Source organism: Pongo pygmaeus, chromosome 11 (genome assembly GCF_028885625.2).
Source record: "Pongo pygmaeus isolate AG05252 chromosome 11, NHGRI_mPonPyg2-v2.0_pri, whole genome shotgun sequence".
Taxonomy (NCBI): domain Eukaryota; kingdom Metazoa; phylum Chordata; class Mammalia; order Primates; family Hominidae; genus Pongo; species Pongo pygmaeus.
This window is the reverse complement of record NC_072384.2, coordinates 122,438,690-122,455,625: the sequence shown is the minus strand read 5'-3', so window position 1 is coordinate 122,455,625 and position 16,936 is coordinate 122,438,690. Positions and strand designations below refer to the sequence as shown.

At 37.6% G+C, this 16,936-nt stretch overlaps 1 protein-coding gene across 1 annotated transcript; it reads right to left on the bottom strand.

Moving 5' to 3' along the window:
- Window positions 1–15,748: 15,748 nt before the first annotated feature.
- On the bottom strand, window positions 15,749–16,312 carry LOC129031506 (protein LLP homolog). The gene has a single exon (XM_054478077.2). It carries the CDS (start codon window positions 16,275–16,277, stop codon window positions 15,888–15,890), a length of 390 nt encoding a protein of 129 aa, XP_054334052.1. The 5' UTR covers window positions 16,278–16,312; the 3' UTR covers window positions 15,749–15,887.
- Between the last annotated feature and the right edge of the window lie 624 nt (window positions 16,313–16,936).

The window sequence follows — 16,936 nt, the reverse complement described above, 5'->3', positions numbered from 1 at the left end:
GAATTGTAATTCCCAATAGTGGGAGAGGGACCTGGTGGGAGGTGATTGGATCATGGGGACGGATTTCTCCCTTGCCATTATAGTGATAGCGAGTGAGTTCTCACAAGATCTGATTATTTAAGTGTGTGTGGCACTTTCCCCATTGCTCTCTCTCTCCCGTCATCATGTGAAGATGTGCTTGCTTCCCCTTTGCCTTCTGCCATAATTGTAAGTTTACTGAGGCCTCCCCCACTCTGCCTCCTGTACAGCCTGCAGTTCTGTGAGTCAGTTAAACCTCTTTTCTTCATAAATTACCCAGTCTCAGGTATGCCTTTTTAGCAGCATGAGAATGGACTAATACAGAACCCTTTACCCCATCCCTTAACAGGCTCTCAACCCCATTCCCACCGAGAGTCTCTACGCCACTCCTGGGCTTGTTTCCTGTAACACTCACCATTTGTATTATAATTATCTTTTACTTATTCTTTGTCATCATTTGCCAGAATGTGTGCTCTGTGAGGACACGGATAACATCTCATTTACCACTGTATCTTCAGGAACTGGTATTGCAGCTGCAATTTTTAAATTATGTGCTTAATCAGTATTTATTAATGATTCATTTCTGTGCTGTCCAATATAGTAACCACTAGTCACATGCGGCTTTTGATCATTTGTAACACGGCTAGTCCAAATGAGATGTATTGCAAGTGTAAAATACATTTTGAAGTCTCACTATAATAAAAGAATGTAAAATGTCTTAATGATCCTTTTTCTTGATTATATGTTGAAATGATGACATTTTGGACATACTGGGTTAAATAAATATATTACTGAGATTAATGCCGAATTATTAAAATTAATGTTACTTCTTTTTCCTTTTATTAATATGGCTATCAAGATATTTAAAATTATGTATGTGATTTACATTCTATTTCTGTTTCACAGGGCTTAGATTGTGGATATCTTGAAAGACAACCCCACTTTTTATTTCACTTTGTATGAACCAAAATTATTTGCACATAGTAGCTTCTCAATAGTTTGCTGCATGAATGGAATGTTTGTTAACTTATTTTATTAAGAATATGTAACATTGGCCGGGTGTGGTGGCTCACGCCTGTAGTACCAGCACTTTGGGAGGCTGAGGCGGGCACATCACCTGAGGTCAAGAGTTCGAGACCAGCCTGGCCAATATGGTGAAACCCTGTCTCCACTAAAAATACAAAAAATTTAGCCAGGTATGGTGGCAGGTGCCTGTAATTCCAGCTACTTGGGAGGCTGAGGCTGGAGAATTGCTTGAACCCGAGAGGCAGAGGTTGCAGTGAGCTGAGAATGCACCATTGCACTCCAGCCTGGGCGACAAGAGTGAAACTCCATCTAAAAAAACCAAAAAAACAAAAAAACAAAAAAAACCCATGTAACATTGTACCAATGCATAAAATTTGGCCAAAAGAGAAGATTTGCATTCAGCAATTTTTACCAATTAGATATTTGTGGTTACATGTGATATTTTTTACCGGATAGACTTTCTAGTTGCTTTAAAATTAATGCTATTAATATATGTTATCAATCTGCAATTGAAAATAGATCTAGATGGCAAATGTGATGAATTAGACATGCTTGTACTGTTTAGCACGATGGGATTCTACCTTCAGGGGCACAGCTTTTTCCTTAGAACACCCACTTTCTTATGAAACATTTAGAAGTCTATCTAAGAAAATGTGCTAGGCACTGCTTCTCAGTCTTTGTCTGAAAATTACTCTGAATGACCAAGGGAAGGAAGTATGTATACTCATGAGTTGGGAAATGGGGGCATTTAGGACCTAGCCTTGGGTTCTGCCCTCTCTCAGTTTGCTTGAATTTTCTTTAACATCCATTATTTTGTCTGAAAAATTCATGACATTATTACATTCTACTCCATAATATGTCTGTATTTGTCTTAGTGTAAAGATATTCCTCTGTAGTCCAAATCCTCAAATAAAATAGATACTCCACGCTTTTGTCTGAGGCTCTTTGTACTCACCATGTAGTGGTCCACCTGGGAGCACTGGTACCACACTCTGAGAAGAACAGAATTAAGAGTGATGTCCTGAGCCTTGACTTTCTGGGGAGTCCTTATATGGCTGTAATGATGATTGGTTAAGCAGTGAGTTGGGCAGCAGCTGGTGGGGAGGGGATGAATTGGTTCTCCCAGTTGATGTGCGGCTGCAGAGTGAGGGGAAACAAGAACAAAAAAGCATTAGCAAAAATATGGAGGCCATTCCAAGGCCCGTGTTTATGGCCAAGACAAATTGACAGATGGGCCTTGTCTCTATCCACCTTTCATTTCCTTCTGGCTTCAGGCTGCCTTTTGGGATTGTTGTACGTGCGTGTGCCCATGTGTGTTTTGTGTTTGTGTGCCTTTTAAAACAACACTTGGAATCCACTTGCCTATATAAAAGTTAGAAGAAGGGGCAGGGCGCGGTGGCTCATGTCTGTAATCCCAGCACTGTGGGAGGCTGAGGCAGGTGGATCACTTGAGGTTAGGAGTTCAAGACCAGCCTGGCCAATGTGGTAAAACCACATATCTATTAAAAATACAAAAATTAGCTGGGCATGGTGGCATAAGCCTGTAATCCCAGCTACTCAGGAGGCTGAGGCAGGAGAATCGCTTGGGTCCGGGAGGCAATGGTTGCAGTGAGCTGAGATCGTACCACTGCACTCCAGCCTGGGTGACAGAGAGAGACTCTGTCTCAAAAAAAAAAGTTAGAAGAATGGAAAGACAGAATGTCATTTTTCTAGACCATTCTCTTCCTTGGAGATGGCCCCTTACCTAAACCTAGTGATAGCCTGACCCATCCTCCTTGTTTTGGTAACTGGCAGTTTACATGCACTGTGTTATTTAATCCCTATTTCAGCCCTATAAGGTAGAAACTGGTTATTACCATTTGACAGGTGAACAAACTGAGTCTGCCGATAGTCTACCCAGCCTGTAAGTGCTCAAGTCAGGATTATGAGATTGTGGTTCTTTGCTTCCCCATCACAGTTTGCTGCCTATCCAGCAGGTTTAGAGGCCATTTCAACTTGATTCTACAATTTCTTTTTAGTGCCTCCTACATCCTAGAGATCATGCTGGACTTAAAAGAATATACAAAGATGAATACAATTTGTTCCCCACTGGCTCCCAGGCCAGAAACTTTTCCCGTATATGATACTCAAAGCAGGATGTAAGAAAGATAGGAACTATTCAATTACTTTCTTGGGGCCATTCATCCTGAATAGCCTAGAGTTAAACATTTCTTATTCAACATAGGTAGGTGAATGAGGCAACAATGTCTCCACTAGAAACAAAACAAAAGTAATAAAAAAAATTGGCACTTGAACAGAAAAGATGAACCACCACTGCTGCAGGTCCTTTGTCTCAATCATTCAGTAGAATGGAAAAAAATCACTTCATAAATCAGTCGAACCTGGTCTCATTCTGCCATTCACAAAACATGGAATTACTTGCTTCGACTGATAAATGGATGTCTTTGCCAGAGTACTGTCACTGAGGCTTATAAAACTTACATTGCAATTATTACTTATGTCTCAGAAATAACTTATTTATTTTAGCTTATATCATCTTTTCATTCTTGAAACATGTCCTTTATGTATTTGCTTTTGAAAACTGGAGTAGATGCCAGTATAGAAAGAAGCTTTTCTATTACCATATCTGAAATATAGTTTTGGAAGTGGGTAATATGAAACAGTATGTTGATTTTTTTGTATTTTATCATCATAAGCCAGAGCAAAAGGAAAATAACAACTGCATTTTAATAAAATTAAGGGTATTTATGATTTGATTCCAGTAAGTGCTAAAACCACAGTGTGTGGAGTAGTCAAGCCTTAAATTAGTTAGTGCACAAAAGGTTGATTTATTACATTTTAGTTGTTAGGGTCCAAAGGAGATAGGCACAACTTATCTACATATAAAAATATACATAGAGATACATACTTGTATGTACCCAATATATACACGCAGATACATAGTACACATACAAGCTTATTAAAAACAACCAAATTCTGTTTTAATCCTCTTAAAAAGGTAAAAAGCTGAATCTTCAATTTTGCTATGCATCTCCTATAATCTCAATTAATGCCTCTGGGGAAGACAGCTGAATTTCGGCAACAGTATGTAACTTGGTAATTGGACACAACTCCAAGTCATTTGCTAGGACTCCAAGTTTTTCAATGAAAATTGAAAATCAGTAAACCATTCATTTATATATATATATATACACACACATATATATACATATATACATACATATATACACACATATATACACATATATATATATATATTTTTTTTTTTTTGAGACAGAGTTTCACTTTTGTTGCCCAGGCTGGAGTGCAGTGGCGTAATCTTGGCTAACCGCAACCTCTGCCTCCCGGGTTCAAGCAATTCTCCTCCCTCAGCCTCCTGAGTAGCTGGGATTACAGGCATACACCATGCACGTCTAATTTTTGTATTTTTAGGAGAGACAGGGTTTCTCCTTGTTGGTCAGGCTTGTGTATTTGTATTTTATTTGTATTATGATGATAAAATACAAATACTCCCGACCTCAGGTGATCCACCCACCCCGGCCTCTCAAAGTGCTGGGATTGCAGGTATGAGCCACGGTAACTGGCATCATTTTTATATTTTTAATATGTGCATCGTGAATCTTTTTCTTCTTCTTAGCTTATGTCTGTCTTTCAGATTGGAATTAGGATGGTAAATTTTAATTGGTAATCATTCCACTTTTGATATGTAACCTGGGATTACCCAGTGTCTTTCTGATTCTCAAAATCAACAATAAATTCCCTAAATTATTACCACATATAAATACCTATTTAGTTTGCAGCCAAGCAGGCATATTTGCAACAACTTGAAACTAGAAGAATTTTTGATGCTTTTGCACGTAATATGCTCCCCCACACATCTCTGCAGAAACAACTCTCCATGTTTCTCTCCTAAATAACAAATAAATACAATTCTTTAGTAAAATGTAGGCTATTTCCCCTCAGTCCCCATTTTATATTATGTTATCATTTAGAAAGTCATATTTACAGTTATTTTAGAAACATTTTCTAATAAGGAAGATCAGTTTGGAAGAGGAAATTGCCCAGTTTACTGTACAGGTAGACTATCGCCCTTCCACCTAATTTCCCAACCCCATGCTCCACCAGCCAAGACATGATTGCTTAACTCAGTTGTCCTTTTTTTTCTACTTACCTTTTAAAAAAGGTTTCTACTTGATAAGTGTGAAGGATGTTAGATAACACCTGAAAGACCAGAGGGGGAAGTTGCTGTTGCTTTTTCTTTGTAACTCAAACTTACCTTTGTCACATACATTTTTCAGGTTTCTGCAAGTAGCCACTACCTTGCCCCTTTTGGCCTCCTCTTTTTCTCTAAGTTTTATTCTCCTTCTTATTTCTGTGAAATGGACTATTATGGAAACAATACTACTGAGAAAGAGAAGGCCAGACACTAACCGAAATCCACATTTTGACTTTTTAAAATTATACACTCTAAATTATGTTTGGATTTTTTCATTGATTTCAATGTTTACAATTCAGCTAATTTAATAAATTACCTTTTTTCCCCTTTTCTAAACTCTCTTATCCTCCCTTTTCCTCTCACTTCCTTGATCGCGTGTCTTGTCGTAATTGTCTTACCTGGCCTCATAGGCCTCATAAAAGCCTGGAAGTAGGCTGGTAAAAAGGAAACTCCGGGGGGGTGGAAAATGTACAGGTAAAGCCGAGTGGGCAAAGACAATTTTTTTTTAATATATGGAGTGGAAGGAGCATGGGTCAAGGTTGACAACATCAATATATTAATTTTTATCTTCATTCCACCGAAATTGAGGCATATAATTTCGCTTTCCTATGTAGACTTTTCTTTCCTCACTGTCAAACTTTCTGTCTTATTTCCAATTCTGGAATTGAAAACGATAGCTTCAAATCTCCTAAAAGGAATTAACCTATAGCATTTGAACAGAGACACCAAATACTTACATATACCAATGTAGTATATGTAAATATTACTAATTGGTATATATTTATGCTAATTATTTGCATTATTACTGGTCATTTGATGAGGCAAATGTTCAACAGAAAGTAGAGCTACCTATCCTGTGGACATAGTCTTGGAAGGTAAGCTTTTTAGAAAGAGGGATATTCTTTACATTCTGCACAGCATCTTGGAGTGCAGGATGGTTGTTCTATGAATATTGTATAATGAGAAATATGATGAAGCCACATTTTTTGGTAAGTCTATTCAGGCCTAAATGAAATAGATTTTTTTTAATCTAAACAGAGGGCTAAACATCTTCCAACGTTGAGGCTGATATCTGATGTCTCTTTAAAAGGTGTAAACATTTCAGAGATTATGCTTGAAAAAATACAGCCACACACAGAGAAATAGAAATAAGACTGAAATATATTTCTTAAATATTTGGAAATCTTACAAATTTTATAAAATCTGAGACCTTGTCAATTGAAAAGTGTACCTTATTTTGTATCTCTCACACACACGTGTGCACACACCCACGATGCTTGTTAGGATTTTTATTTTATACATTGTGGAGAATTATTTTAAGACTTAATTATAAAAATATTTTTAGAATTGATACTTCATTCTGTGTGCACATCAAAAGGAGAAGGAAAATAAAGTAAAAGTGGCTAAGGCATTCCTAAAATTTGTTCACATCCAGACTCCAATTCTCTGGAAATCCTGTTGGCTCAGTTGCTGGTGTTCATGATTTTCCTCACACTGCCATCCTCTGTGCCATTCAGAGTGTTAATGATGCAGAACTTCTTAAAAGAATGCTCCAGTATTGTCTCTGGGATTTTCTTTGAAGCAGTTGATCCTTAGTTGCAAGATTTGATGCCTGTACTTACTTGACTATCTGAGGTACCAACAGAATATTTTCACTTAATAGCCAGGACTCATATTTTTTCCTTAAGTGGGCCTGAAATGGTTTGTTGATAGAAATATTTATGAGTTGTGATTGTCCAGTTCAGTCACTAGAATGACAACTGAGCTCAAAGATGTGCAGGTGATGATAACTACTTTGCAATTTTACCTGGCTGATAGCAATTGTGAGATGCATTCTGATTTTATAATGCAAAAACACAAAATCCGGCTCATCTCAGAATTAATAAAAAATGATGGACATTTTATTAGATACCAGACATCATATTAGGTTGATTATTCTACAATGTAATTTGAATTAATCACTCATTTTACCATTATGTATCGTCAAACATAGTGTATTAGTTCATTCTCAAGCTGCTATGAAGAAATACCCAAGGCTGGGTAATTTATAAAGAAAGTGGTTTAATTGACTCACAGTTCCACATGGCTAGGGAGGCCTCAGGAAACTTACAATTATGGCAGACGGCACCTCTTCACAAGGCAGCAGGAGAGAGAATGAGTGCCGATTGAAGGGGGAGGCCCCTTATAAAACCATCATATCTCATGAGTACTCATTCACCTCCACGAGAACAGCACAGGGAGAACTGCCCCCATGATTCAACTATCTCTGCCTGGTCCCGCCCTTGACACGTGTGGATTATTACACTTCAAGGTGAGATTTGGGTGGGGACACAGTGCCAAGCCACACCACACAGCTTCATTCTAAAGTTCATTGACTATATTTTCACTCATCTTCCTTTTTTGTTGATTCCTGATCTTATGGAAATTATGAAGTATTGAAACATTTTGTGATTAGATTTCAAACTTGTTTCTTAAATAAAAGGTGGCATAAGCACCTGATAATTATCAATGCTTAGGTCCACTCTCTGGGTTTTGATGCATAATCTTGTGGGGGTGGGTAACTTGCAGTGTGACAATGGCATGGACTTTAAAGCCTGTTTTTGGATCTAAATCTTGATCCTACAAGCAGTAACTGAAAGATCTTGAGAGAGTCTCTTAATTTCTCTTAAATTTAGCTTCCTTTCCTACATAAAGCATGATATTAATATCTATTTGTAGGATTATTTTAAGGATTAGGATTGCTGAAACCTAGTGGACACTCAAAAAAAGGTTAGATGTTATTATACGTAGCCTACCCCAATCTGGGTATCAGAATGACACCTTCAACTATCATTTGGGTACGTTTAATTCAGTACTTTTGTTTAATTTTTACTTACAGTAATCTTTAGCTTGTGATTTTATGAAGACTAAAAAACTAAAAAATCAGATAAATAGGTGATATAGTTTGGCTGTGTCCCCACCCAAATCTCATTTGAATTGTAGTTCCCATAATCCCCGTGTGTCCTAGGAGGGACTCAGTGGGAGGTAATTGAATCCTGGGGGTAGTTTCTCTCATACTGTTCTTGTGGTAGTGATTAAGTCTCATGAGATCTGATGGTTTTACACATGGAAGTTCCCCTGCACAAGCTCTCTTGCCTGCTTCCATGTAAGGCGTGACTTTGCTCCTCATTCACCTTCTGCCATGATTGTGAGGCCTCCCTAGCCATGTGGAACTTGTGGGTCAATTAAATCTCTTTCGTTTATAAATTACCCAGTGTTGGGTATGTCTTTATTAGTAGCATGAGAACAGACTAATACAACAGGTTAAACCATGTAAAGTTTTGAAAATGACTTATACTCAAATATACATACATACATGAACTTCTGTATTAATCAGGGTTCTCTAGAGGGACAGAGCTAATAGGATAGATGTATATATGAAGGGGAGTTTATTAGGAGAATTGACTCAGATGGTCACAAGGTGAAGTTCCATGATAGGCTGTCTGCAAGCTGAGGAGCAAGAAAGCCAGTCTGAATCCCAAAACCTCAAAAGTAGGGAAGCCAACAGTGCAGCCTTCAGTCTGTGGCCAAAGGCCCAAGAGTCCCTGGCAAATCACTGGTGTAAGTCCAAGAATCCAAAAGCTGAAGAACTTGGAGTCTGATGATTGAGGGCAGGAAGCATCCAGTGCGGGAGAAAGACGGAAGCCAGAAGACTCAGCAAGTCCGCTTTTTCCAACTTCTGCCTGCTTTATTCTAGCCGCACCAGCAGCTGATTAGATGGTGCCCACACAGATTGAGTTGGTGGGCACCAGTGCAGCTTTATTCTAGCCGCACTGGCAGCTGAGTATATGGTGCCCACCTGGATTGAGTGGGTGGTGTACCCATTATATGGTGGGCACCATCTAATCAGCTACCAGTGTGGCTAGAATAAAGCAGACAGAAGAAGTAGGTCTGCCTCTCCCAGTCCACTAACTCAAATGTTAATCTCCTTGGCAACACCCTCACAGACACACCCAGGAACAATACTTTTCATCCTTCAATCTAATCAAGTTGACACTCAATATTAACTATCACAACTTCCAATGATATTATAGATCAATTAGGATGTAGTTTTGGCACATTAATTCCCAGTTCCTTCTCATGAGATGGGATTGGTTGAGTCTTTAGACAAGAATGTCTGGGTTTCAGTCGTTGAAGAATGGCTGGGCTTCACATTTGGTCCTGCTCTGAGTCCCCTTGTATCAGTATCTGGCTCAGCAGCATCTTCTGCTCCACTGTAGTGACTCCATGCGGATCCGTGTCAAACTCTGATGGACTGGTCATTTTCTTCTATCTTGGTTATGTACCAATGACTGAGAGCTTTCAGTCTCATGTGCAAAGCAAGGTCTTGAACTTGTCAAGATGAATCTAGTATATTTCTATTGTGCTAATGCTCCTAGCCTTACAGATTACGACACAGTTCTTCTAAGGCTTACATGGTCTACAACTCCTCTGTTAAAATGAATGCAAACTGCCTTCTGGTACTGCGTGACCAGGGTTTTTATAAGACTATCTCTTTTCATTGATTTTTGCTCAGAAGTCTTTTTTTCCAAGTTTGCTTCCTTCTCACTCTTAAAAGTCTCCATTGGCTGCAGCAGCTAGGATCACATCCAGCTTGTCTCTTCGGCTTTTCTCTTAAAATTCACTTACATTTGGATCACACTTCCATAGAACTTCTTTTTGATAAGTGCCACATTGCTGAAATAGTTGTCTCCACAAGTCCCAGAGGACAGGATAGTGCCTATTAACTATTATTTCAAGCAGTATTATATAGTGAAAGGGGCATGTAGATGGGATTTAGGTAACCTGAGTTTGAATTTTCACTCTGCCACTTGCTAGGAAGGTGACCTTGACCATTTCATATAATATGTCTGAATCTCAGTCTTCTCATTTATAAAATGGAGATATTCTTGCCTTGCTGAGTTAACATGGGGACTAAATCAGATGAGAGAGGTAAAGTGCTTGTCACAGACAAAGCCTTCAATAAATAATTGTAATTATTAAGTGCATCATCATCCTGCATTCATTGAATGAACTACCTGGCATTCAGATCTCCCCTTTGGAAGTTATTTTACCTCCCTTAGACTGATGCAGTTTCTGGACGCTGCCTTGGGATATCTCATTGCTGGTGGGGAAGAAAGGATTGCCTTTCCTAGTATAAACAGTGTAGCCACAGTACCTAAATTTTTGAAAAAGTGAAACCCTACTAAATCTTAACGATCCATTTGCTCCTACTGCTTGAAATTAAATTTGCTTTCAGTGAGAAGGACACTTCTGAAATATTCATTCTAACCTTTTTTCTAAGTTGCACAGAAGACCAGCATTTTACCACATGGACTGTCGGTCACAGTCCTCAGATTCCTTCATGTCACCAGAGCTAGATGTTCTGATTTAATGAAGTCTTCGTTGTCTTTGCCTCTGTTTAATGCTCAGCGTGTTTCTAACATGCATTCCCTTTACCATCCACTGGTGTTTGAAATCTCTACTTTGGATAGTGCTTTCATTCATGGAACTGTTAAAAAGATTAACAGGAAAGAGTGAATTTACGTTTTCTCATACTTTCTTACAAAGATGGAAGAAACATGTCAGGAAAAAATCTACTTTTAAAAGATAAAACATTATATCATATATGTAAAAATGTTGGTACTTCATTTAGGAACTAATATTATTTACAGTGTCTGCTAGGTGTTATTTAAGGAATTGTTTATTCTGTCAAGTATTCAAAACATGCACCCTCCTCCATTCCAACATGTAAAGACCTCAGCAAATAATGTAGAGTTTATAGTACCAGGAGCTTCACTTTTTAGAACTAATTTCGCTGATATATAATTGCTGATGTAAATGTTGGCACTTCCTTAACTAAAGTTGTGGTAACGAGCCTTGCTATAATGAAAACAAATGAGATTAATGGGCTTTTCCAGGTTTTTATCGGGCAGTGGCTGTGAGATTGAAATTCTTTTTGCTTTGCCTCAGATAGGGTTGTTTTTTCCCCTAATCCAAATGAAATAATACAGAATTTACCTGCTCAGTCTTTTTTAGAATATACAAATGCTCTCAGGAGCATCAGAATGTGTATTCCTGTTGAGAAGAACTGTGCAAATGTAAAGTAGTCTTTAAAAAAAGTAGATGCAAATTCAGTAAAAAAGCATACATTTCTGCTTGTAAAATGAGCATTATTTGATGTAAATAATAAATTGGTAAAAAAAAATCCCTTTCTCTAAATATGGTGTGCAGTATAGCCCAGATAATTCAGAGTTTTAATGTCAAAGCATAAAGTTATTTTAGAAATGTATCTTGATTGACAAGCCTTTTTGCAGCAACCTAGATGATAAAATTACAGTGTATAGCTGATATTATAGCTTCATTAAAGAACTACACTTTGTGTATTATACTACTGCTTATTTATACTATTACTGCAGCTATTTTGTATATTAGATATTAGCCTCCCACTAAGCAGTAGAAGTTGTCTACCTAAAGGATTTATTTAACCAGAGTTTTAATCAAATAATAGAGAGTTTCTAATGAAGAGTTATGATTCTCCTGTGCTAAGGAATGGTACCGTCCATCGGTTTCTTCCAAGAACATATCAAGAGATTAAACATACTTTCATTATTGTATTCAAGAACAATATTGTTGAGTAAATATTTGCACTAATATGTTGCCATTTTAGTATTTCCTGAGGTGTACATAGTCTCACAAGGTGAATAATTAAAGGATCTGCCGCCTTGGGTAGCACAAAGCAGTGCTTGATATAGGTTTGATTATTTCACTTGTCTCAAATAATTCATAACTGTCTCCTGTAATTATTTTCATCATCCAGCCAAGCAAAGATAAAAGATGGAACATTTTTTTTTGCCTACTCCCAAGGAAACCCCATTATCCTTGAAACACCACATGACCACGTAAAGCCAAATCAGGGTCCAAAGAAGTGGTCGGCAAGGACAAGCTGAGTGTGAGCCGAAAATGAAGTTGTTACCAAACAGCAAACCGCAGACCTCGCTTCTTATGAATATTTGAATGAGTAACTAAAAACAGCTCAGTAAACTCTAAGCAAATGTGACAGCTGAAACTGCCTGGAAACCAGGAGTCCACCAGGACTGTGATGAAAAGATCACCAGTTACTTTGTACCTCATGCTGCCATGGGTCTACAGAGGGACAGTATCGGATCTCTTTTCCTCAAATATAAGTTATGGAAAATCTGATTTATCTCTGCACTTTCAGAAGCCAAACAGCCCCAAAAATCTCTTGTGTTATTTTGAATTCATTAAAATGCCATGATTTCTAACAATCTTTTCAAGGAAAGAGAATAGCCATGTTTTTTTTCCAGATCCTGAAATATTGATGTTGCTGTTGTTTTTACTCATAGAAAGTTGGACCTAGTCAATTTTTCATGAATATCTTTCTGCTCATTCCATGTAGCAAGAAAGATAGTGAGAACAGAGGCCCTAAAGCCCGAATTACAGATTTTGCCATATAGAAGAGTTCCAGAAAATATTTGTAGGAGATACATTTCAAAAGAAAACTAAAAAACAATTCATTTTCCCTGGGTCTTCTTTAATATATAGACAAAAGATTGCTACTATGATTATTATCTCCAATTTACTGGAAAATACAATAGTACATAATTTTCAAGTTGGTGCTTTTAACTGGAAGGAAAGGGTCAGTTATTTAGTTCCTCTTAGTGTGTACAGTAAATTCTACTTAAACCCACTTAGTTTTGTTCATTTGATGAATGCTTTAAATATAATGAGAGCTCTCTTATAGTCCTTAAATTCCTAGTAAAGATAAAAGCTATGCAGTATGTGGATCTAATGTAGAGATTGCAACAGCTCAAATCTAGTAGCTAACTGAAGATACAATCAAACTAAGTGGAACTTTGGTGAAGTTATTGTTTATTCAGTGGTTATTTGTAAAAAGTCTGTGAAACATGAAGTTTCAGTCAGTCTCTTCAGAAGTTCCAGAAGATAGCAGCCACAGACTTTATTGCTGAAGAGTTTATGAGTATTTTTAATGACAATGGGGACTGCAATGATTTCCTAAGTGGCCACTACAGGGACCTGTCTCTTCATCATTGAAACTGAGAGCCCTAATTCCATCTCAGCTGTAAAATTACTATTCCAGTTCCTTGGAGTATCTGAGCAATGTCAGCCACAACATGCTGTTCAATTTCTCCTTTCTCTTTGGCCATGTGTGGATTTAAGATTGGTGTTACATATTGCCGGATTTTAAATTCTACAGTAAAAATGGGAAGAAATACACAAAATGCAATTGTGGTTTATGCTCATACCATGGAGAAATGGAGAGCTTTAGAGAGAAAGTAACTAGACAGAAGGAATGTTTGTGACGTCCACATTAGAAACCCAGGCCCTGGAGACAAGTAGGAACATAGTGACTCTGAAGCAGCAGGAGGAGACAGAAACCTATTTTAATATTGAGTGTTAGGCAGGATTAAGGCCATTTGCAAAATCACACTAAACCCATCAATCTCACTGGATGTCATGTTGGATTGGAAGTTAGAACTGTTGCTAGCTATGCAGGCTTCAGAAAAAACACTTACATTCTCTCACCTATATGGTGTAGATCAGGGGTCCCCAACACCTGGGCCATGGACTGGTACTCGTCCATGGACTGTTAGGAACTGGGCCGCACAGCAGGAGGTGAGGGGCAGGTGAGCAAAGCTTCATCTGTATTTATAGCTGCTCCCCATTGCTTGCATTATTGCCTGAGCTCCACCTCCTGTCAGATTAGTGGTGGCATTAGATTCTCACAGGAGCATGAACCCTATTGTAAACTGTGCCTGTGAGGGATCTAAGTTGCTTGCTCCTTATGAGAATCTAATGCCTGATGATCTGTCACTGTCTCTCATCACCCCCAGATGGGACCGTCTAGTTGCAGGAAAACAAGCTTGGGGCTCCCACTGATTCCACATTATGGTGAGTTGAATAATCATTTTATTATATATTATCATGTAATAACAAAAGAAATAAAGTGCACAATAAATGTAATGTGCTTAAATCACCCCAAAACCATCCTCCACCCCCAGTCTGTGGAAAAATTGTCTTCCACAAAAGTGGTCCCTGGTGTTAAAAAGTTTGGAGACTGCTGGTATAGATGAGAACATTTATTCCAAATGGACAATTACAAAGGCAGTTCCAGGAACAGAATGAACATAGATTTTAGAGTCAGAAGATCTGGATTTGCATTCCCGATGCATCATTTACCAGTTGTGTAAGCTTCCTTGAACAATCTTTATTTAGGATCCATGGATAGTTCCCCTGTGAGAAGGCTGTGAAAAACAGAAGAGGTGATCTCCAAGGAGTGTCTACACATGCAGGTGTTCTGGTAAAAGTTAGCTTTCTTCATCTCTTTATTCTAAAGTCTTTTCCAATTTTAAATTCTACAAAGTACTAATGGACTAAGATCAAGTTTTTCTGCAGCATGCTTGAATAGGTTTGTAACTGCTGCTGTCTCAGGGGTATATGTGATACCTGGCACATGTGAAGGATTTTAAAATTTAATGTTAGGGATGCCTAGCAAATATCAAGAGAGTAGTGAGAGGTGAAGAAGGACCAGTTGATATCATCAAATATGCTATCTTTGATACTTGCTCTTTTGTTTTAGAGTCTGTGATGTAAAGCTGTTTTGTATCACAATGTAGTAGTATAACTTTGAAGGTCATAAGTAGGTCAGAGTTTGAAAATGAAAGTTATTTCCAAACGTGTACTGTGGGACATGAATATTCATGGACTTGTACTCATTTTTCATTCATTATATTGCTTTTCAAGATAAATTAAAAAAAATCTTATAATTAAGAGATCTTAAAAGTGGACTCAGAAAACAAGAGAATACACACTAGGGGTGTAATTCAGCATCTAGTTGAAGTAGTTTCTCAAAGGTTTTACTTAAATGTGTGGGAAAAATCCCCTCTGAAAACAAAAACCCCAAACACCTGTGTTACAAGTCTTGTTAAAATAATTCAGCAATAAGACCCAGCAATCCCATTTTTAGATATTTGACCTGAAGAAATAGGATCACAATTGGGGTTCATATGTTTAACACAGCATTTTCTTTAAGAGTAACTAATTGGAACTGACCTACTTTTCCCTCAATAGGAGAATAAGCGACAGTACATACATACTATGAAATATGATATTGCCATTAAAAAGAACGAGGCAGATCTATGCATGCTGCCATAGGAAGACATCTCTGATTTATTGTTAGGTGAACAACAGCAAATTACTGAGCAATTTGCCTAGTATGTACCCATTTTGACACAAAAAACATTTTTGTTTATATATGTGCATAAATGTATCATACAAATGAGTGTGTGTGCATGCGTATTAGGCTAACGTAGAAAAAGATTTGAAATAGTACTTGCATAGCTATTTACAGTGACAACTCTTTTTTTTTGTATCAAAGAAAATATTTTATTCAAGTTCCCAAAACAAATTTGAGGAGTTATGCTGGATTTGAATTGAAGAGAAAAGGCCAAGTTAAAATAGGAAAACAAATGGTTTTCATTTGGTGGCAGTTGAAATCAAAGAATACATGTGTATACATTCTAATCCGTCATCTATCCCATGTGGCATTTTCCAAGGTTTTAAGAGTCTACCAGGCCAAACCCTTTGCCACTTTCACTGCTTTTGCTTTGCTTTTCCCCTTTCTTTTCTCTTGCTTTGCCTTCAGCCTTTTTCTTTGCGTTTGGTTCATCCATATTGGGTACTGTCCATGCTGGTCTAGAAGAGTCTTTTTGTTTCTCTTAATATCAGTCTCCATTTTCATGTCATCTATTTCATCTTTCACCTCACATTGCATTTTCTCTTGGCAATGTTTGGGTTTGGGTACCACCACAGTTGCTATCTCTTGAACATCTTTCATTAAAACATCACCGTCTAGTTTGAGAATACTTCTAAGCCTGCTGACCTCCTTTGGGGCATTCTTTTTTCTCTTTTCAGCACGCATCTTTCTTTTCCACTTACTCCTTAAGCTTTTAGCCATGTTTTACCTGAGAAACGAACACACACACCTCAGGATCACGCTGACCGGTGACAACTCTTGAGGTTAGTGGTTTTTGTCTTTATAATGTAATTCTATAGTGGTGTAACTTATTACCACAAATGTAATAATCAAAAATAAAATGTAAATATGAGTCTTGGTCTTGAAATGACTCGGCAAATCAACACATTTCTTCTGCTTCTATCCCCTTTCCCACCTCCCCAGCTATTTAACACTGAAATATTAATACTTCAAAGACCTAAGGACTAAATATAAAATAAATTAGTTCTTGGTGTTAGCTCTTGTGTTATTCTGCGCTGAATCCAATCCTGACACTTCCACTAGCTACTTGTGTATTTCAGAAAATATACAAGTTCCAATGCTCAGCTTCCTCACCTATTAAATAATAAAAAAATAATTGACATAAAGGAGTTGGGCAGAGAAATTTTCTTCCATTTCTGAGATACTGTGTTTTCTGTTGAAACAAAATAAATTTCATGGTCCTTTGCAGCATAATACTTTCTCCCATGTACTTCACATTTTATAGTAAATAACTCATTACTTTACTGGAGCAATGACTAACAATGATATCATAATGCTCAATTTAGTCCTGATTTTTTTGTTGTTGTTCTGAGTATCTTGAATGTGAATCTGTGGACCAC

Coding starts and splice junctions, on each gene's coding strand:
- LOC129031506 (XM_054478077.2), bottom strand. CDS start 16,277: ATGGCTAAAAGCTTAAGGAGTAAGTGGAAAAGAAAGATGCGTGCTGAA.